This window comes from Ixodes scapularis, unplaced genomic scaffold, assembly GCF_016920785.2.
Source record: "Ixodes scapularis isolate PalLabHiFi unplaced genomic scaffold, ASM1692078v2 PGA_scaffold4__175_contigs__length_147842914, whole genome shotgun sequence".
NCBI lineage: Eukaryota > Metazoa > Arthropoda > Arachnida > Ixodida > Ixodidae > Ixodes > Ixodes scapularis.
This window is the reverse complement of record NW_024609879.1, coordinates 29,017,052-29,039,090: the sequence shown is the minus strand read 5'-3', so window position 1 is coordinate 29,039,090 and position 22,039 is coordinate 29,017,052. Positions and strand designations below refer to the sequence as shown.

The window sequence follows — 22,039 nt, the reverse complement described above, 5'->3', positions numbered from 1 at the left end:
GCATATATTTCTTGATAGTAAACCGTAGTAGAAAGGGGGTCCTCATGATAAGAATAGTGACGAGAATGATACAGAGACATGCCCCTTTGGCGTAATCTCTTATAATATTTTCCGGCTACAGGAATGTAAAACCTCTAAAAGATATAACCGCGCGCGCCTGTTTTTTTTAACAAATAAATCTTGAGCAGAACGCAATCTTAAACTACTCACACTGTTGGTAGGTTGTTAAAGACTTCGGAAAGCCTGGTGGCGACGGAGAGATTCTGCAAAAGCTATTGCTAGAGCGAGCTTCCCGCAACCCAAACTGGGTAAGCACTGCCACTTTCCTCCGCGTTTTTTTAAAATTAATATTGCACTTAACATACAAACAGCTGATCACGCGGAAGACTAAACAGATGTTTTAAAGTTTTCAGAAAAAGCTATTGAAAAATTTCTGAAGTCTAGGCTTCCTTTGTCAAGCACGTCAATGGCAATGAGTCTTCCGAGGAACAAATTTCCCACGAAAAAAGATCAACTCAGGTATTTTTAACCTTTTATAATAACTTAATTTCTCTAGGGAACGTTTAACTCTCAGACTGATACTATTGGATATATGTTTGCAGACAGGCAGCTGCACTCACAGCAGGAGCGCTGAATTTCAAGCATTTAATTGAAAGGTAAAGTAGTACACTACTACACAGTTTTATATACGTTAATCCTGTGTAATAGAATACAGGCTTCATCAAATGTCCGCGCCATCTAGCAGCTGGTGCACAAATAATTCGAATCAGCCATTGTTTGGTTACTTACTCTGGGCAGGTATCGGACGCAGTGGCGGCGTCAGCGTTAACCAAGGACTCGGAGCTAATCGCAGGCTTCGTGCCCAAGACATGTGTGTTACGAATGTCCGTAGATGGTGTTTTGAAAATTTTTTATATGTGCGATATCTGATTTCTCATAATTTATCATATTTCCGCACAGACAACTTCTCCAGCCTGATGTCAGCGGAAAAACACCCTTGGACATGTCGTAATACCAGCGCATCTTCAGTGTTTACCGCACGCCTTCCAAAGCCTGCGATAAACTGGAGTTCAATACGCCCCTCGAGAAATCTGGGGAACACGTGCTAGTCATACACAACTGCCAGGTACGTGAGCGCTGAACTTCCATTGGGTGCAATCGATGTCAGGTAATCTGCCGTCTTCATCACGCAATAAGCCAAATATTACTCTGGGGACGAACCAAAGGAATCGCTCTGCTGAATCCCAGATGCGCCAGTCGGTGAAGGCAAATTTAAAAGTTGAATATTTATGTTGATCGCATTAGAAAAGTGTTTAGTTCAGAGTTATTGAAATAAAGGCTGTTCTTGGGGCTAAAATTTTTAAGAAAGTATATTTAACGTTCAGACAATGACCAAGGCGGAATGACATCACTTAAAGGGTAACTGCAAAGAAAAAAAATTGAATTTTTAAACAGCCTGATTGGGACAAGCATGTCACAAAACAATTTTTCCGCGGAAAACAAAAATGTTTACACGAATATTTATTGCTCGAGACTAATTTTAGTTTGCGGCTATTTCGTCGGTTTTAAATCGCGCGCCACCAAGTTCGTATTATACGTCACGTAGTGGCTGCTATACGTCACGGAGTGACGTAGCGCAGCCACTCTGCGCGAGTCGAAAGAGCGGAATTTCAAATGTGGGGAAGTTGTGACCCCGCAAATATTGCTAGAAACAATATTTCTAGAAAAAAATTGTTTTTTTGCGGAAGATTTGTTTTGTGACATACTTGCCTCAATTAGGCTGTTTAAAAAACACTTTTTTATCTTTGCAGTTACCCTTTAACAGAGGCACTCGATTAAAGTAACTTCGTCGCCCCAAAGGTGATAACGAGTTACATAGATGTATGTCGCGCAGAGTTGTGCATTTATCATTACAAGGCGCAACAAGCAGCCACCAGAGCTTTAAAAGCGGTAATGGATCTAACAGTAAACAAAATAAAAACGAAATAGATGATAACCGTGCTGTGTTTATTAAAAGTGATAGATCATAATCGCGAATGTCGGTTCACAGATATGCGTGCCAAAGTGATCAAAAACCCATGCTTTTCTGTTGCCTAGCGATCGCTTTGCCAAGTAGCAGTTAAGCACTTATATCTGTTTTTGTCTCAGCTTTTCGAAATCGGAAACTTCAAAGTACTAAGGAGTAAATCAGTTGACCATAAAGAACACCCATCTCTCGCCTTATACAACGTGGCAAAGTAGAAGCAAACTGTTTTAGTACCGTATGTTTGGTATGTGACACCAAAGGAAAGGAGAAAATCAGAGAATACAAAACCACACCTATAATTTCCTGTGCCTTCAGCAGTTACACCTACGTAATCTAATCTGATCCAAAATCCCCTGACACCATTCAATCGCAGAGTAGAGAAATTCCTTCCTTGGCATGCAGGGATGCCGTCACGTTGTAACAGCGTCACGCCTTAGCACAAAGCCGCGCTTACGTAGATATTTTCGGGGGAGGGGGAGATTTTTGCTCGTTCTGCACAAGCGGCCCCCCCCCCCCCCCCCCCCCCCCCTTGGCGTGGGGTCTGTATGAAAATGCCGGTATTTTATTTGCGTCTCTGGCAAACTTTACTGATTTTTCTCAGCGGGATACTGGTGGTAGCATAGAGATAGGCACACCTGTGGCTTGTTTTGTTGCGTGCGCCGTCCGAGGCACCCGAAAGAGTAATCGATATTAATAAATGTCGTCCTGAAGCGTTTCCTCATATAACTGGTCGGGGTTCTACTTCTCTTTTGTTGCATCCGCCCCTTCAAGAAGCATTTCTGTTTCTTGTCGTGTTGCGCCATTTAATTCATGATATGTTCTACCAGCTAGCCCACCAGATGATCTTGATGCATTTAACAGCACTGATGCCCAGGGGCGGATCCAGACCTCCATTTTAGGGGGGGCGGTTCCTCGGTGTAACACGGCGGGGGGGGGGGAGGGGGGAGTGTTTCTATTTTTTGTGGAGTTATCGTTTTACTAAACTCAGATAACATAATATAGATCTTGAGAGCTTTTGTATTGGTTTACCTGTCGCGGATGAACTTTTTGAATTAAAACCTTTCGGGTGACCACGCTAGAGGTAAGTATCTCGAAAATAGTGGTGACACTATCCTTTCTGAAACTTGGGTTTCAGACCGACACTACGTGAGCAGTCGATTTAGGGCAGCTTAAAGACATTGCCTTGGCAGACATTCTGGTTGGAGCTACTGCTCAACTGCTGAGGCAACGGGAAGAGCGGCTTAAATCAGCGGAGCGAGTACAGCGCAATCAAGCGACAAAAATGGCCCGGCGGCTTTCGACGCTGCTCGTGGTGTCAAAACACTGTTGACGCAGCGAGCGAAACGAACGCTGCCATGCAAGTTCGTCGGTTGTTCGCCGTATATTTGGAATGTCCAGAGCGCAGCACAAGCGGCATTGCCAACCCAAACTCGTGTTTTCACGTGCTCTGGATGCAACTCGAGAGAACGAAAGCGAATAATTGTTGAATATTTTTGAAAGCATGTTGCAGTCCGGCAACTATAACTTTTGAACTTAGACAAGACCTTAAACTAGCTATGGATCCTTCCGAATTATATTCGATTGCACTTCGTCTGGATATTTTCTGTATCAAAGGAATTCTTACTTGTTTCTGGGTAGTTAGCTCATTCGTCAGGGTCGAGAGGACGGGTGCAGAGATATGATAGGGCAGAGCGGTTGTAAGGTCGGCGAATCTCAACTGGGCTTAAGGCCGATCACGACTGCAGTATAGATGTTTGGGAGTCGGTGTTCACTCGAACGGGCACAGGCACTGTCCATTTAATTTATGTGTAGCCGCATCTTTGAAAGGGCTCGTTTTCCCCAAGTCCGTTCGACACACACATATTCGCTCCAGCAAAGCCGCGCGAAAGCTCTGTCGTCAATCCACAGAAGCCGCGTTTAACTGGAAAAGACGGCGCCAAGGGGAGACAAGGGGTAGCGGGCGCCTTTCCTAAAATATGTCCCGCCACCCTAAGTTGAAACGGCATTGTATACAAATAAATGCCTACGGCGTCGGCTTGAGGACTCCGTGTAAGCAGCCTCCAGCCTTTAGAGTGCTCGTACCGTTTATCTTTCTTTTATTAGCTTCCCGCCACGAGAAGTCGTACCGCAGGAAGTATGAAGCCCATTAGAGGAAACATCTCCCCCTTCTGGCGCTCGTCGGCATCTTTCTGTATTCCGCGCTGCGGCGCTGATCCTGAGTGAAGGATGGAGGCGAGGACGTAAGCGGGCTTATGTTTAAGCCAAGGTCGTGGGGAAGTCCGGAGCGTCTTCAGGAGAACCTCAGACGCCAGACTACACTGTACCCAGAGAATTTGCTTCCTCTCTCAGTTGAGAAGAAAAACAATTGGTCACCTGGTTGTACAAGCTGCATCCCCCTCCCCCCCTGGAACGTCTCCTCCCGGTACGTCCCCTCCGCACCTCCCTTGGCAATTAGCACACCGTGCCAATAAGATACCTTTAGTGAGCCCGTGGGCGACAGCAACTCAAAGCAAGCCAAAAAAGACATGCCAAAAGACAAGCCCAGAACCACGAAGAGACCATCAAACGAAAAGTGATGAAAAGGCGGCCGCTAGAGAGGAAGGATAATCCGCTACCCTTGAGGAAGGCTGCTTGACGTCTGCGTTTGGGAGCTTCCAGGGCACACATTTTTCGCAGACAACCCCCAGAGAGAGGGAGACAGAGAGAGAGAGAGAGGAAGGGGACTAGATATGTTGAAGGTATTTTCCCCCCATGCTCGACGTGCTGGCCTTGTTTAAAAGTGTGCCTGCAGTCGAGGACCCTGATATTTGGTGCGCCTCCCCACTGCCTCTCCACTTCGAAACTCCTGGCGGCGTCCCTGTCGGGAAGACGTACCGTGACCTTGACGGAGATAAACCCCACTTTGGAAGCGCCCAGCTGGCGCATCCACCCACCGCTGTTTTTATCTTTTGTTCCTCGCGTCGATTGCTTACGTTTTTTCTTCGAGCTGACGAAGAACCCCGGGGGGGGGGGGGGGTTGCCTGGCGAGGCGTTTGGGGGGGGGGCGATCACCCTAACCACCCCCCCCCCCCTTGGATCCGCCACTGCTGATGCCATAGTCCCGTATCGCCGCTTGATGTACGCCTTCATTTTTACACCCTCGGCAGCGCGCACCGAGACCCATTTTTCGAAAATGCCACCGCTAAATGAGTCTGCTAACACAGACACTTCCCTCGGCCCCCGTGGTTCTTGTGAATGCTGGATTCCGGGTGGGAGTGCCATTGGTTCCGTTGATCGCTGACGTCACGGTGATCCACGCAAAGCATCCCTGTGTGAATACTTCATTACAATTAGCGCCAGGGCGTTTGGTGGCCGAACAATAAAGAAAAGATATTGGTGGCCGAGGGTGTTAGCGTATCGCTGGTCGGAGCATGTGGTACGAAGTCGAAGTCGCGTGCTCCATAGGTATCCGCTTCCGGTTACATCTTCAATTTTCAGCGGAACGAGATCTGGGCAATCCAGATTCAGATCTGGAGTCGGGTCTGCTTCGTAGCAACGAGCGAAAGACGTCTGTATTGATCCCAAAAGTCCAGTGGTAGACAAGCGCTCCAGAAAAGTCCCTCCTCAAGCACCTGAAAATGACGAGAGGAATTCGCCGAGCTAGATGCCTACAGACGGATATTTCACCAATCGAGACATTTCGATAACTGCTGCACGCAACAACATACAGCGACTCCCGAAAGAACATTTCTCTTCTCGACTTGATAGACTCCTGAGAGCATCGGCTTGCGATACCCGACTCATGTGCCGCGTTGTCGGCGGAGCTTGCCGCACGCTCGCATCAGTTACGCGTATTGTTCATATTCCATAACATTGGAAAATAACCCCACGGTTCACCATCGCACCGCGGATGCTACTCTCTCGTTTGGTTGCACTATCGCCTCGCGATTTCACTGGTTCCTCCCACCGTGAGGTAAGCCTACGCGCGAGGGTATAAGTTAATACGGCGCAAGATTCCCAGAGAGAATGCACATGGAGACTTCACAACAAAATGGCACCGGACTACAAAGACTGCTCCTCCTCTTCGGCTCTATTTTAGCTACATAAAAAAGGTAATGTTTTTACTAACTGTTCCAGACCGACTTAACTTCGAATCCAAGAAACGCAAAACGTTGCACTGCCTTTTAGCTGGACGCAAATGTGAACCGAGGACCGCGTTTCTTGTGCTAACGGCATCGCTCCCTGCGTGTATAGCGGTTAACCCGGTGCGTAAAAAAATTAAAATAAGAACTGAATTTATATCTGCATAAAATAGCTAACTCCGCAGGATGCTGAAGGTTCATGTCAATGAGTGACACCAGATGTGGTGATGACATGCGCAAGTTCAAAAACTTAATGTTACATACATTAAAAAAATATAACCCAAAATGAAATTGCTTATATCAGCCAACGTCCACCTTTGCCTAAGAATGGTCAAACAAATGAATGACAGTTGGGGCGAATGTGGTATTTATTTTAGTGAAACTATCTAGTCAGCAAGGAACACACTTAATTTTATTTCTGGCAGAGCGGTTCGATTTACTAATATATGTTGTACTGACGACCAGAATGCTATTTATTTATTCTACTATACTTCGTTCCAGCTTCGGTCCGAGAGCGGCCGATGTTATGATCCGAAGGGCCAATCAAACAGCGAAATATGCACAACGTCATGGCGTGCTTTGTGCTGTTGACCAGGCCAGCTTACTGATCTCCACTAGAGGGGGCTGGATGGCCCATTGAGCGATAAGGTATGAAGCCACCGGAAGTAAGTGGCTTGTCCCGGAAGTGAGCGCTTGGCAAGCTTTGTAACCCTTCCGAGTGCTGGTTCGAAAAGCGTCGAGGGCGTTAGATTTTCGCTTGTTCCCTCAAGGAAGCCTGCTTGTTGCGCAGTAAGAGCGCATGCAGATCTGAGAACTATCATGGGAGGCCATTCGATGTAAACATTTTGAGATTCTATTTGATCAAGTGTAAATATGTCCCACGTTCATATGACTCATTCTCGGGATTTAATCCAGAACGTGAGTATTCAAATCCGATCAAAGACACAAAAAGTATCGTCTAAAATATCGAATGAATGCAGAAGGAAGCCCAGCGCACGCCCGACTTCCGGGACAAGCATCGAACTTCCGGTGGCTTCACTTGCGCCAGGCTCGGAGTGCAGCTAAGCGCCATCCAGCCCCCTATAGTAGAGATCAGTGGGCCAGCCAGTATTCGCCGTCTCTCTGTGCGTGCTCCTCCACCGGCTAGTCCTGTTAAGCGCAGAGAGCACGCCATGACATTGCGCTTTTTGCGCTGATTGATTGGTTCTTCGGCTCATAACATCGGCCGCGCTCGGACCTAGAATGAAACAAACTATACTATCAAATAAACCTCCGAGCGAAAAAAAAAAAATCCGTTATCCTGTTTTATTTTTTTATTCATTCAATGTCATGTTAAAAAATTGCATCTCGTAGAATTTTTAAGCGTGAATTCACACGGATATTCAGCCATATGAGAAACATAGTTCAATTATGCTTTGCCGAAAAATCTAGTTCACTTTCTCAAGTCCCTACAGATCCATGCAAAGGAAAACGATACACCACACATTTCTCCTTGTACTTTGCTCCTGGAAGCTGAGTGCGAGTTTTGTGCCACGCAGATGTTCACCTTCAACGCGCACGATGCCCACGGAGTGCCCCACGACGAAAGCAGGATCCTCACCCAGCTCATTCGAGTCGTGGAGATGTCACCCGAGAAGGACGTCGGCGTGGGCATTCTGACGGCGGAAAACAGGGACGTCTGGGCGAAGGTGTACGCCACTCTTGGCCAGAGTGAGTTTCAAGTCGAATCAAACACTTTACCAGGAGAATGCATCCTACTACGCTCATATGCAAGGGAAAGCACTGCTACAGCGCCAAATCTACCTCGAGGGGTTTGGAATCTCCGCGTCCGAAAGAACACAAGCGCAGCGCGTTGACCACGATGTCGCGTTGTCGAGTTTCGCCGAGAGAGAGAGGGCTGACACCGGAGCGCCGAGATACCGGATTTCCCGAGACAGCAGACATGGCTGTCTCCGCTGTCTCGTTGGGTTTCCACGAGGATAGATTGCGGCAGCCATCCCTCCCAAACCCAGAAGCGGTGCACGCGCGACCTGCCGTCTCAACTAGGGTAAAGGCCTGTTCACACATAAAACGCATGATCACGGTAGCGTTCACCATATCTGTATCGCACTGTCAAAACGTTTGATCAAGGGAGCCAATAAGTAGCTGACGACACGTTAACACCGCCATGTAAATGCCCCACTGTAAGTGAGAACCGGCCTTTAAGCTGTGGGCGCCAAGACCAGTGTGATTTTATTCACAATACTTCGTTTCAGCTTAAGCTCAAATACAGGAGCTCCTTTGAGGTAACAGGGTGAATCACGCAGTGTCAAAAGCACAAGTCATTAGGTCTTTTCTGCTCATGATTCTTTTACCTACAAAAGCATGACGAACACCGCACTTGTCCACTTTTGACGCTGTCCGACTTGCTCAATTAGGCCATAGCATCGGCTGCGTCTAGACTTTAGGTGAAAGAAACTATGGCAGAATATTTTCTCAAATAGAAATTTTGTCTTTTTTTAAATTTTATGCAACTGCCCCCTCTCCCCATTTCTCCAAAGGCACAAGCCGTCTGTAAGAATGATGGAACCACTGCACAATGGCGGAACGACTGTAATCGGGGAGCGTGCAAGTCATTGCATAAGAATGCGGACGTTGGAGGGTACCCAATGTTCTCGGTCTTTTCAACTCAGTAGTTGCCTGACCGGCGGATAGAGGATTGTGACGCACTTGCCACCATTACGTTGCTTCAACCTGGGTGGTTTCTGCTTCAACGTGCACGGGGGTGTGTTGCTGTAGTATGTGGCATTTATTAATTGTGTGATGAAAATGTGTCCCTTTTAGCCCACAAACAATGACAACATTGGTACTGGGCTACGTTTAAAACCATGAAGTTATTTTCAGCTTGAATTGCAGGTATTTGTTTGATGCGTGAACACGTTTTATGCATTTGATTACGTTTGTTGTTAATTTATGCTAGGTTCGGCGACAAAGCAGCTGAACTGATGCTCAGCGAGGAGAAGCGTCGCCTATGGCCGTTCCTGATAGCACTAGCTCGCGAAAAAATAAGCGAAGGAAGAGACTAGTGCATAAATGCAAAGTGAATAAGCAGGTGCATAACTTGATTAACCATGCTAAATCGCGAGGAACATATGAACTTGAACGTTTACTGGCCACTGCTTGATTCTATTAGACATTATTTTTTTAAGATTCGCAAACTAGAGAGTTATCTATAATGACGCCAATGCTCCACAAAAAGAAAATGTTTTTTTTCTGACTGCTTTCTTGAGAAAAGCATTCCTGAAATATCTTTCTACTTCGGCCCAGACAGAGTAGGACATTTGTTTTATTATCTATCTTGCTAAAGGTCTCAATAACTGCATTTCAGAACATTGGCCTTAGGGAGTAAATATTTGTTATAGGGACGTTTCTATACTGCGTACTTAAGGCATGATAAAAGTGACAGACCTTTCAAATTAAGCCGGACATTTGGCTTGTTCTCATGTCAAATCAAAGAGCTCAAGAAAAGAAAGGTCAATTGTGCGAGACGTGTTTCTGCCTGTCGTCCGTGGCGAGTGTCATGAGTTGTTGTCCCTATTCAGTTTTTAACTCAGAATATGTTTATAGGCTGGATATCATGCGAAAAGTGTCACGCTCGAGTGTAGGAAACGCGCTTTAGACGCAGGACCAGATAACATAAAGCATACTTGGCATATATGAGGCATTGCATAAGCTTCCAAGCAGAGGGCAGACTTAATCATAGTTAACCATAAGTAATCATAATCAGGGGCAAGAAACTGTAATAAAAATATTTACCACGCGGCTGAGTGAGAACTGAAGCACAAACCGTGCGATCCGTACCCAGTATGGCTAACGGGAGTCTGCGGTAGCAGGATCCCGACAGGCGTACTGGGCCCTGCTTCTTAAAATACATAGCGCACCAACCGTCTCTAGTCCTATATTCGGGGGCAGGTTAATAGCTTAGGAGACGCCCCTCCCTCCCCTCTCCACCTTAGCGGAGAGAACGCTAGAGGGCAGGCGACCTCCTCTGGACCATTCGCTCTGCTAAAGTGGAGAAGGCTGGGAGCACCTTCGCGTGAACTCGTAACCTGTAACCGATTATAGTGCAGCTCAGTTACGGAACCGCCCATCAACGCTGCATCCTTAAACAATACCGCCCCTCCTCCCTCTTCCGATCTCTTCCTACTGCTCGCCTCCGGTCATTTTACACTCCACTGTTTTAAAACGGTTTCTCTGGTCACTTCGGTGTTTTTTACGACATTCATATAAGCAGCGCGTCGAAATGGCGCTTCGCCGTACTCTATGGAACACACAGTATTTTAACAAAAATGTAGGTGGCGCTTCAAATGACGGGTAACCAATTGAATGGGAGTTGAGGGGGGTACCGCCCTCTGCGGCAGTTTCACAACTGAGCTAATCTAGTAACATTATGACCGACGGAGAGTCCAGCACAATTCGTCTGTGACAGTGTTATGTAAATAATGTATATAAAACCTGTTCTTTTCAAGCTGACTGGCGACAATTGTACCCTAATTTAGCGCAAAACCCAGGACAGATAAAGGATTTCTTGCCTTTCAATCAAGCCATCCCAAAACTATTAAAATGATAGTTGGAGAAAGGCTACTCTCCACTCTAAATAAATCGTGTCATCATCGAATGGGACCAAGATTTGATAAACAAATTACTCGTCTACAGAATTATGGCTACAGAAACGGCCTACTGGAAGCCTTTTGTGAATCTATCGCCACGAACATGAAGAGCTAGAAGACAATAATTGAACAAAAGAAAGGATCTCCACGAAATATTGCTGTCATTCCGCACAGGCATGGTATATGACACAAGTTGAAAAAAATCGCCAAAATACAGGACGTTCAGGTCATTACATCTGCACCAAACAAAAGGGATGTCATGTGCAGAAATTCCAACAAAGAAAATGTCCAAAGTACGACATGTGACACCTCCCACCGAAGAAAATGTGGTCCATGCACGACGGAGGTTGTCTATTAAAATCCCCTGTCCTGCCGCAAGTAATATATCGCACAAACAGGCAGATACAACATTTTCAGAACCATGGAGCACGCAGCGTCTTGGAAGGGAATGGAAGCAGGACATTTGTCAGCGCGTACAGAACGTGCGAATGCACTGCAATGTCTGAAAAAATAGCAATACTTTTAAGAATCAACAACCCTTTTGCTCATGAGATGCTCGAGGCAGTGGCCCTTGATGGCCACGCGAATCATTGTGTTAGCTTCTGGTTCATCGCCATCCATGCTAAAGAAAATCTCTCTGAAGTATGCCACTGCCGCTTGACTCATAGCTTGGTTTTCGGCGGGTTATGACAAAAGTGTGTTATGTGTAGCAATTTTGTAGCAGAATGGTAATTTGAAATTTTTATATTTTTTTGTTTATAATAATTTGTGTATTGATACGACCTTTGGAGAGTACGTGAATGCGTAAAAAATAAAGAAGGCAGTTTCTTCACTAAAGCAAGTTGATTGTCCGCTTGTGAATTCTCTCCTACTTTCTTCCTTTCTCTACTCAAGTTCGTGCTGACCAATACGAAGTATGTAGAAACTAGCTCAACTCAAGCCTTTAACTCAGTTAGTCTCGTGGGATTTTCTGGAAAGGTCTGTTCTGTCAAGGGGCTTGAAGAAAGCCTATATTGCATTGATCTGTTTGTGCTTGTTTTGCAAGTAGCACCACATGTGCCAAAGCATAATGCCCACGCATCGAGCAACCCTTAGAAGAGAATGACTTCCCAGCACTCTCTCAACGCACGTGTTTTGTGCGTTTGCGCAACAATGGCTGACGGTGTATGAAAGGAACGCCAGTAGAAGGAGTGTGAATTTTATAAATGGGTCTTAAATGGACCTACTCGCCGACTACTTCAACTACCACACTGGACGACTTACGATGCAGGAACTGCAAGAATTACTAAAGGCATAAAACGCACCCTGGGAAGAAGCAGAACCCATGTAAACGTGCCACTGAAGCCTGCCCCTCAATTACTCTCCTCAATAAATTGAGATGTCTTCATAGGAATATAAACCCTGGGGCACATCAGTGGAAGCTACGCCAATAGGGTCTGTGCACGTTGTCAGGCAAAAATTAAAAGGGGACTTATTCATCCCGATAAGTTGAATAATAACAAAAATTTTTGATAAATTTGTTTATTTATGATTTGAAGGGTCATATCGCGCGGGCGGTTTTAAATTCAGTTCTTATGGGAGCATGAATTAATTCAAACGATTTGCGTAAAAACTCCGGATCTTGTTTTTTTTTTGTTTTTTTTTTTTTTGCCTGATTGATGCAGGCTGGTGATAGCAAACGTATAAAATCGACGAGAGCAGCGACGACCCACTTTTTCCGCTACTCGATCGGATCGTAGCAGTAGTTAACAGGAACTTTGAGCGAATTGTTAGCGTGTTTCACGTACCGCTCTACCGGAGCCTTTGATGTATGCTTTTAAGCGCGCGCCCGGGGGACACCTTGACCACGGTCCGCCTGCTTAAAAGCGTGCTTCAAAGGCTCCGATAGCGCGGTACGCGGAACAACGGGAACCATTTGCTAAAAGTCACTTATGATATCGTTGGAACCCCGTGGCGTTCGCATCCTGCGCTTTATTTTTTTTTTCTTCTTCTTTACTCTAAAGTTATTGTTGTTTTTCTTTCTCATCGCAGTCTCTGGCTTCAAAACGACATGACTTCCATTACAAGCATATAAATCTATATTTCGTTTCACATGAAGTCAGAAAGGAGTCGAATCTACAATCAAATGGATAAAATGAAACTGCGTCGAAATTGCGTCACACTCGCTTGTCGACTTTGTGCGTGTGGTGAATCATGCACAAATCAATCATGCTCAAAGACAGAAACAAAATAAATATTGGAGGATCACGCCGTATTCAGTGTGTGGGATTAGTTCAGCCGGTCAAAGGAAACTCATAAAGACAGCGAGCACTATGACGTTACACTTTTGGATTTGCTTTGACTTCTTCACTCGATCGTGGCGTTGACTGCCAGCAAGACTTAACGTGAAACAGAGTTTATACATGGTTTCGGCAAGTCCGTACGCAGCTGACGCCACAAGGTAAAGGGGTCAATTGAGCAACGTTAAAATCGCAGTCAGCTGGGTCTTTTCCGTTTATGGTTGGTTCAGCAACCAGAGAACACGACACAGAAACATGAGGAACACCACGAGGGTGCGCTTTTGACGGTGTCTGATTGATCCCATCAGCTCGTGGCGTCGGCTGTGTCTGCACTCAAATGGACACTGACAAAAGAAGCATCTCGTTAAACAGCCTCGGAAAATTACAAATGATAGAAAACAAATATATTTTGCAGGCTTAAGTTGTTACCTATACAGATTCTCTCTCCTTTCCTGACCGTTCTACGCCCATTTCTAAAAGTCAAGCTGTCGCGTAACTAAATGCTTTGCCAAAAAAAATAAAAAAAATTTACAGCGAAGTTGTTATGTGCTAGGATTTGGAAAAAAAATGGCTCCATGAATGTTAACAAAGCTACTCCCGTCTAAACGACTCACCTTCGTTCCGATTGGGCAGGACAAGTAGAAAAAAGAAAAAGAGGGGGAAGCCCGCGTGAGTCAGCCTTCCTTGGCATTATTAGATATTGAGGTCCTGATCCCTTGTTATCACGTACGGTCACCGACTTATCTCAGCAGAGAGTGTGCTGTGACGAGGCTGAGGGCAGAACGCGCCGATCTAACCTACTTTTCTTTCGTTTCCGCGATGCTGACAAAAATATTTGAGCACAATTGCAAAAAAAAAAAAAACTGTCCTTGAGGTGCGCTTCGGTAATTCGGGTTTAGAACTTGCCCATAAGTGACCATAAGGCAATGATAACTTTAGTCACTAAGAATTGAATAAAGACAATTAAACAACAATGTCGTGGACGTGTCTTCATTGCAATCCTATGTATACCGTGTAGATGTCATATAGCTGTCGTAAAGATAACAGCTTCGCTGGTCCTCTATCTTCATGTGAAGTGTATGGGCTCTAGAATTTGTTTTTTGTTGTAAAATTATTTACAGCGCTAGACGCGTTCTAGTTTGCAGCTTTCAAACGCGCGTGCTAAAGGTGCCAAGGTAAGGCAACGGCAGCGGCGAAGATAAGCGCCGAAAAAACAAGGGCAAGAAGAGACGTAAACAGCGCCTTTTTTTACGTCTCTTCTTGTCCTTGTTTTTTTCGGCGAAGCAACTGGCCCAAATTCCCATCTTAATGCAACGGCAGCGTTCTCGAATTCTTCTTCCCTCTCTTCCGCACTGCGAAATCACGCTCGAGAGAGAAAAGAAGAAAGGAGGAGCGCTAAGATGCGCTAAGGCGAGGTAAGGAAAGGAGAGGTAGGCAAGGAGAACGATGCCCTCTGCGTGGATGTGTAGTGGAGGTTTTTGGCGCAGTCGTTTGAAAGCTTTAAACGAAATTAAGTTTAACGCTGTAAATAATTTTAGGATAAAACAAGAAATGTGTAGCGAAATATTTATAGCGTGTAATTTGTAACTTTTTTGGTCTGTAAAAAAATGTGGTTTCCTTTTCAATGTTTTCTTACAGGTAAAACAAAGTATAAGATGTTTGGTATGTGGCCGTTGCAGTCCGACGTGTGAGAATACTACACTCGTTTTCACATCAAGAACCGCAGTAAAAAAAAGTCCGGCTTCTCGCGGAGCACTACTAATTCCCCCCTTTACTTAGAAAATAAAGATATATGCAGGTGAGTTTAAGATTAGATATGGGGGGGGGGGGGGGTTAGCTTATCAGGACGTGCACGTTTCAAACGCCAAAAAGCATCGCTTCTTCCTCCGACGAACAAATCTTGTATGAACTCCTTCGCGCGGTGTATGAACAATAAGCAAAACATACTTTTTTCTTGAGGTGAAAACGGGTGTAAGTAAAAACAAATGAACTTGTCCAGGGAATCACAACGTCATAAGTGCCGTACAATTTAGGACTGCACAATCTGAGAGAGAAAAATAACGACAAAAACTTCTGATTATAAATAAAAAAAATTCAGAAAAAACTAATTCGCAAAGCGGAACCAAGTTTATAGAACACAGAATGGCACAATTCAATCATTGTGAGACGCAGATTCCCAGAACGCGGCGTCTCTGGAAGCAATCAAGAAGGCTGCCCTCGTGGTGTGCCTTGACGGCGGGTTGGAAGACGCGGATCCCTACGAAGTGGCCTGGCCCCGGCAGGTATACAAGGGCGGTCCGAACGCCGAATATGGAGCCAATCGATGGTGGGACAAGCCGGTTCAGGTAAGCAGGACAACGGGTAGTCTTCCGTAGAAACAGACCATCTTGAATCGCCCGCTACTTCGCTCGAATGCATGGGGATATTCATCGGCGCTAAGCACTATCACGGTGCACACAACTGGGTACAGCACGTGACCGGTGGCCGCCTGGTATTTCCAGCACCGCGCATGCGCGGGGTTGGGAGTGCGCCGTGCGTGGGCAGGGCGGTGGCCTCGACCCTCCAGGTAGAGGCCACACCACCACGTGACAGTTGTTAAAGCCAGGTGTGACCGCGATAGTACCGACAAGAGCCCTTTTACGTTTGACAATCGTTACTCAACAAAACTGTTTGCCTTAACCGTGTCTACTGTGCTCCGGTCTCTGGGTAGTTATTTTAGTTTGGCACTTCACATAAATGTAAGAGCAATTTCTGCAGGCGAATGCCAAGCAAGGAACCTACCACTTTTACGTGTCCCAATAAGCGGCGGAGGAAGCTGCATTAAGGAATGTATCTTACATTAACAGTGAACACTGAACCGCTAGGTAAATTAGGGAAGAAATCAGGAAACGTATCTTGAACTGCATAAATAATTTGCTCTTCCATATAAAAATATTATATTTCCTAGATGACGTGCCTAGACGCCTTCCTAAATTTGCTACACATTATCTACGGCAACTTCAGACTTACTAGAGTCCCTGACAAGGTAAGAACGGCAGGAAGGAGCTTAAGTCGTGCAACCCCAATGAAGAGCGAGCATTACCTTCGGCGACGCTTTGGCATCTCGTGGGCACCGAGCTCGCACGACGTCGAAGCATGACGGAAGGCAATGAGCGCGTCCTGGAGGCCGGGCGTTAATACGCGCTTTATCATTCACACTCTCGGTCACCAAAATACGGGGCATCTTAAAAAAAAAAAAATGAGGACAGGGTCAGGGGCATGCATCATAACTGCACCCTTCTTCCGTTCTTCTAAGATTTAAGCTTGAGGTTAACGCAGGAATATACCATTCTCATTACTTCTTGTTTAATATTCACATTCAAAAATGACAATGCAACTGACGACGCATAGCAAAACAATGCTCCGTGAAACAATGCTCAGAAAGTTTTTTTCCTGGTTTCTCGATCCAGGTGATTGTCGGGGAAGACGGAGGGTCTGCACTTCTCTATGATCACACAGCCTTCGACGGCACCGTGATGTCTAAAGGCACCAATCACTGCTACGATTACGCGTGAGTTTGAATTCAGCTGAAATCGAGTGCTTCTTACAAGATTCCTATGCAGAGTGCGAGTGTCGTCTGCTACTTACTCTGGGGTTTCAATGATGTCAGAACGCCGAGCTCGTATTCGCTGATCGAACAAAACTGGTGGGTAAACCCGAAGGCATCTAGCATTGAGGTCCACCCACTATCCCTTCAATCAAAGCCAATCAGATCTCGGTCTCGTTCTGACGTCACCGCAACTCCTGCGCAAGAACCGGACGACTTGCTCTCGGCATTCACTTTCTTGCCGTATAATTACGCCAAATCGGAAGCTATTATTCTAGAAAAAAATGTATCTAATAATTAGTCGGGGTGTCTCGTCGATGGAGTAACTACGCGGAGTCACCGCGAGCGTCGTAATATTTGAAAGCGAACTTTTCTAGATACATACCCCTTTTCGCACCGACGCTCCGATCCGATGGAGCCAATCAATCCGCACCAAAAGTGCTTCGTCACGATGCTCGTCGTAAATCGATACGCACGTTGTCACCGGCTTACCCAAGCAAGTGCGGGGCACGCGCCGTGACCGTGCATTTTTGGTTCGGAGTTTTGTGCCCGTGTTTATGTCGACTAGCTCTCCACTTCGCTTAAATTATTGGATGACACGAAATATGAGTCATCGTATACATTGTGTTCAAAGGTTAAATCTTGCGACTGATACGAGCACTGCGAAAATACTGAAACCGATGATACTGCCGAAATGTAGTCGCCTAACGGCGAATTCAGGTTGTAAATCGTGGGCAACTGCATGATGTTGACGAAGCACCGGCAGTTGTGCTTGCGCGGTAAGTTTCCGGCAGGCGCGCACCTTTCCGGTGGTTGTTGTCTGTCAAGCGCCTGCAACCTTCCGGGAGTTTTTACGCCCGAGCTCCAAACGGCCAGGCGAGAGGGCGCCAAACTGTGTTGTCACCCTCTAGATGGGATATGAGGTCAGTGAAAAAAGATGAGCGAGAAAACTACACTGATCTGATGTCACTTCTGCAGCCAATACTCGAGTCAATCCAAGCCGTTGGGAGAATACCACGAGGGAAGTGGAGAACCCGAGGGACATGGGTGGCGGGACCGCGGCGAAAGCCTCAGCGGTGTGTTGCGGGAAAGCAGCAAAGTCAACTGCCACCGTCTGGCGTTTCATGTTCGGGTGGCGAAGGTCACGTGATGTGCCGCCGGCGCGTTTCTGGCAGCCAATGCTCCCAACTCGATCTCGCCGGCGATTGACCACCCGAATTCTCCGTTAGAATTATTCTTCTGAGAGTGTCACTTCCACTTAATAATGTAATCGTATGGCACGCTACGAGCTGATGGAACTAACCAGACAGCGCCAAAACAACACAATCATGGTGTTCAGTTTTTAGATGTACGTGTTCTAACATCGCTAAAACCATTCATCAAGAAAGGCCCACTAACGTGGCCTTTTGAATCTGTTTGATTGGTATGAATTTAAGCTGAAACTGGGTATGGGGAATACATTTAACTGGCTAAAATCAAATGGCTTGGGCCCCGATACCTTTTGCGTAGTTGGAACGGCTGGAGGCGCACCGCCTCGGTGTTTTCCTCTTTGGATCGCAAGACGGTAAGGCCGCCAACTACCTTCGTGAAAACCCGTCGAAAGAGCGCAGACGTCCGTCTCGTCTGTCTTGGGCGATTCGGTGTCTCTGTGCGTCGGCGGGAGCCCTCCTCCACGGTGTACGGCGGCAGGACGAGCAGCCAGATGCGCACGCATTTCCTCGACAACGGCTCTACCTAGCACTTGGAAAGGATTTTGCGCTGTAGGCGCGCTGTTTAAAATAAGTGAGCAGAGTAGAATGTCTTAAACAATTAGGGATGTGTTTTTGGCCTCTTACTTTTGTCAGCCTGTTAAAGCGGCACTGAAGTCATCTTGAAAAAGGTCGTTTTTGATCTTATATTGTTTAAAATGTGTTAGTCCCACATATACCCATTCCTATATTACTAAACCACCTATTCATCTCAGGGCAATAGGAAAACATGTCAACACTTTTTTTCTCGCGGACTACATTGTGTGGACCGATTAAAACCGTACCATACGCGCAGATTCCAACTGATTTTATAATAACTCGCTTCGAAGCTATTTTGATAGGTACGCATTCTGATAAGACTCCTCTTTTCCCCAGCGGGCGAAGCCATCGCGTGCAACTCGACAAAAAGCGTCCTTCGTCAACCAATTCACTCGGAAGAAAAGTCTTCGCAAAAAGGGCGTGTGGCGATCTTTGAACCTACTTCTAACGAGGAAACAAGCTACGTACGATTGTAATTTCGGGTTTGTTGGGACGCTTAGAGCGTCTAGATTGATTTGTCACCGCAAAAATGACGGTCTCAGTATCGACTTCAGCGCCCCTTTAGAGCTGAGAAAAATATAAACTCTTTCCTGAAGTAAACTGCCAGCCACTGTGGTTATTTACAAATGCAAGAAAACGAACAAATTAGGTAAATATTTAGCTATAATTTACTAGTAAAATTGATAACTAAGGACAATAAACACATTATTCCCATTAGAAACTTGCTAAGCATCATCGAAAACCCCAGAATCTACTCATTTTATTAGGAAATCAGAAAAAAAGAATTACATGTTCGGGCGTTAGAAAACAAAACAACACCGTTTAATTTTGACGTGATAAAAGGTATGATTGGGCTAGTTAATTGCTGAGCTTCTTGGATTGAAACAGCGGAACAAGACAAAGACAATGTAAAAAAAAAAATGAAAGACAGACGACATTGCTGACAATTTTGACGCTCGTTTGTTTTCTTTTTTTTTTCTTTTTCCCGGAGCGCACATTTGCACCAGCAGTCCTGCTTTTCGGTGGCCGAGACGCTGAACACACGTGCCTCATACTTCCCTCTATTCAACGGGGGAGGCGAGGCGATTGCTTCGCGCCTCGGCCACCCGGGAGCAAGATTGAAAGGCACTAGAAAACGCTTCCAAATCGAGCGTTTCTTTAGAAAGCTGTACAATGCTGCCCTTGCCTTTTATATTTTTAAAATCGTTGATTTAGTGTTTTTTGTTGATGCTTAGGAACTTTCTCATTAAAGCCATTAGTTTACTATGGCTAATTAGAAACGGCCATTCGAAAATTTTAGCTAAATTATCCGGCTTGAGCGGCGTCGGCGTCGGCGCCGCCGTCGGCTTAACTGCGCGGTGCATGATGGGTAAATTTCCTCGCTAAATTTAGCGGGGAATTTTTCGCGCTAAATCAAGCGGACAATTTCCCTCGAAATAGGAGCCGAGCAGGAGAGGATGAGAGGCATAGCTCCCTTTCCATAGCTTCCCCTCCTCCTCCTTGAGAACTGCGCTCTATTTCGGCGTTACAGGGAGTTGTAAACGATTTTTTTCAGATGAAGGTAAACGAAAATCCTCCTCGCCCAACAGTTTCCATTCATATGTCGAAATCGGGCATAATATTCAAGTTTGCTGCTGGCTTCACGCGCCTCGAAAGATGACCATCCGAGATCTCCTTGAACAAATTGGTTGGCAACCCTGCTGTGGCATCCTAGTGCATGGCGTTTAATCTCTTTTTTTTTTTTCGTTACTAAACTTCCAAGGTTGCTGGCAATATTTTCCGGAAAAAATAATATTTTTGTTGACAATCTCATTTTTTAAGAATATTTAAAAAAACTTTCGTTGGTGCAGAGTGTATATAGGTGAGGGCACGTAGCACTGCTCACGCGGTGACGGGATCAACCAGATGAGCCAGGCGGGAGTGGGGAAACAAACCTGTGGCTGCACTGACACCTCTGCACGTGCGCGTTTTGCTAGGCGCGCATTCTTTGACTGCGACGCAAGCACCGCGCCACAGACATATCAGCTTCAAATCGTTCATGAAACTCTTTTTCGCGATGTTGAGGTACGAAACTAATTTTAGTGAGGAGGCTCTGTATACGCTACACGCATATCAAGAGTGCCATGTTTTACATGACGTGGCGCACTTAGAAAATATTTAAAAGCTATCGTGTTTCCCATAGTGAATCATGGGAAACGGGATCCGCGACAGGCTACAATTAGCCTCACATCGAAGATACATCGGGTGGCGTCAATTTCAATCAAGGCGACGATAAGGCTTTGTCTGGGTGCTACGACGCGCGCAGTGTCTTCAATTATATATACAAATATCCTACACTATTGGCAGGACCAACAAGATGGCTTGATTTTTTTGGTTGTACAGAACAAACGTATGTGAAGAACGCAGTCTGATTGGGGTGTGAGAATATTGATTGAATCGAATAGCACGGGCAATCAGAAAGGTTTGCAACTCACATATAGCAAAAGCTACTAGGGCTTTGTAAAAAAAATATTTTTTTCACATAATCCTCTCTCACATTAATGCACTTCTCTCATCTGCCTTGAAGGCTTTTGATACCCTCACACACACAAAAAAAAAATTCCTTTGTTTTCGTCAAGCCACTGCTCTGTGGCAGTTCGCACTGCGATCAACTCATCGAACCTTCCTTTTAGTTGTTTTTTAAACTCGGAAATAAAAAAAGTTACTAGGGGCCATATCAGGACTGTAGGGTGGGTGGTCAAGCACTTCGAAATTACAATTTCGGATGACAGCCTGGGCAACACGAGACTTGTGAACGGGGGCGTTGTCATGCAGGAGGCGGACACCTCTTGTCATCAATCCTCTTCGCTTTTCCGCTATGGCCTCACGCAGTTTTCGGAGAACGTTGGAATACTATTCGCCTGTTATTGCCCTGCGGTCGCCATCACTTTCTTCCGTGAGCGTTGCGTCTGAAAAGTTTTTCGGAAGAGGGGGCGGGAGTCATTGAATGCCTCTAATGCTAAGACTGTTTCGTTTCGGGGACCCAATGGTAAAGCCACGTCTCGGCCCCAGTCACAAGGCGGGCGATAAAATATTCTGGGTCGCTTTCAGTGATGTTCAAAAGCTCCTTTGACGAACGGAAGCGATACTGTCGATCCTGTGTTCCGTGGCACCCATCGTGCTGAGACCTTCGGCCTAACCAACACGTCATGGATGATTGTGAAAGCACTGCCATACTAAATGTTTAATTCTGTAGCAACTTCGGACCCCTTTATTCGGTGATTCTTCTTGATGAGGCTCTCAGCTCGGGCTGAATGATCCAAATCGTTTGAAGTGCTAGACCGCCCTGACCTTGGGTCGTCTTGCACGTCCACTAGACCGCGTTTAAACTCGTTTAACCACCAAGTTACTTAGCTTATGGAGGGTATTTATCGCCATACACATTCACGATTTTGGTGTGAATTTTCTTGGCGGAATTTCCTTCTTTGCCCAAAAGCTTTATCACGCTCCCGTACTCAAGCGTGAAATCGGGGAAGGAAGCCATGTCTAAGTGACTGGTGCAGACCCAAAGCGGAACCGGAAGTCTTGATACTACGAGCATGTTTGTCTAGA

The 22,039-nt window shown here is 45.9% G+C and overlaps 1 protein-coding gene and 1 long non-coding RNA gene across 2 annotated transcripts in view; both read left to right on the top strand.

Annotated features, from left to right (window-relative positions):
- Window positions 1-224: 224 nt before the first annotated feature.
- LOC8043973 lies at window positions 225-1,015 on the top strand. Its single transcript, XR_006078316.1, has 4 exons — window positions 225-308; window positions 407-519; window positions 603-656; window positions 961-1,015. It is a non-coding gene; the product is annotated as an uncharacterized LOC8043973 (long non-coding RNA).
- Window positions 1,011-22,039, top strand: part of LOC121832899 (choline O-acetyltransferase-like) — a 33,733-nt gene continuing 12,704 nt past the window's right edge. The window contains exons 1-4 of the mRNA XM_042293500.1: window positions 1,011-1,126; window positions 7,686-7,857; window positions 15,248-15,420; window positions 16,525-16,625. Coding sequence (XP_042149434.1) covers window positions 7,686-7,857; window positions 15,248-15,420; window positions 16,525-16,625 — 446 coding nt within the window. The 5' untranslated portion in view covers window positions 1,011-1,126. The remainder of the gene's footprint in view (window positions 1,127-7,685; window positions 7,858-15,247; window positions 15,421-16,524; window positions 16,626-22,039) is intronic.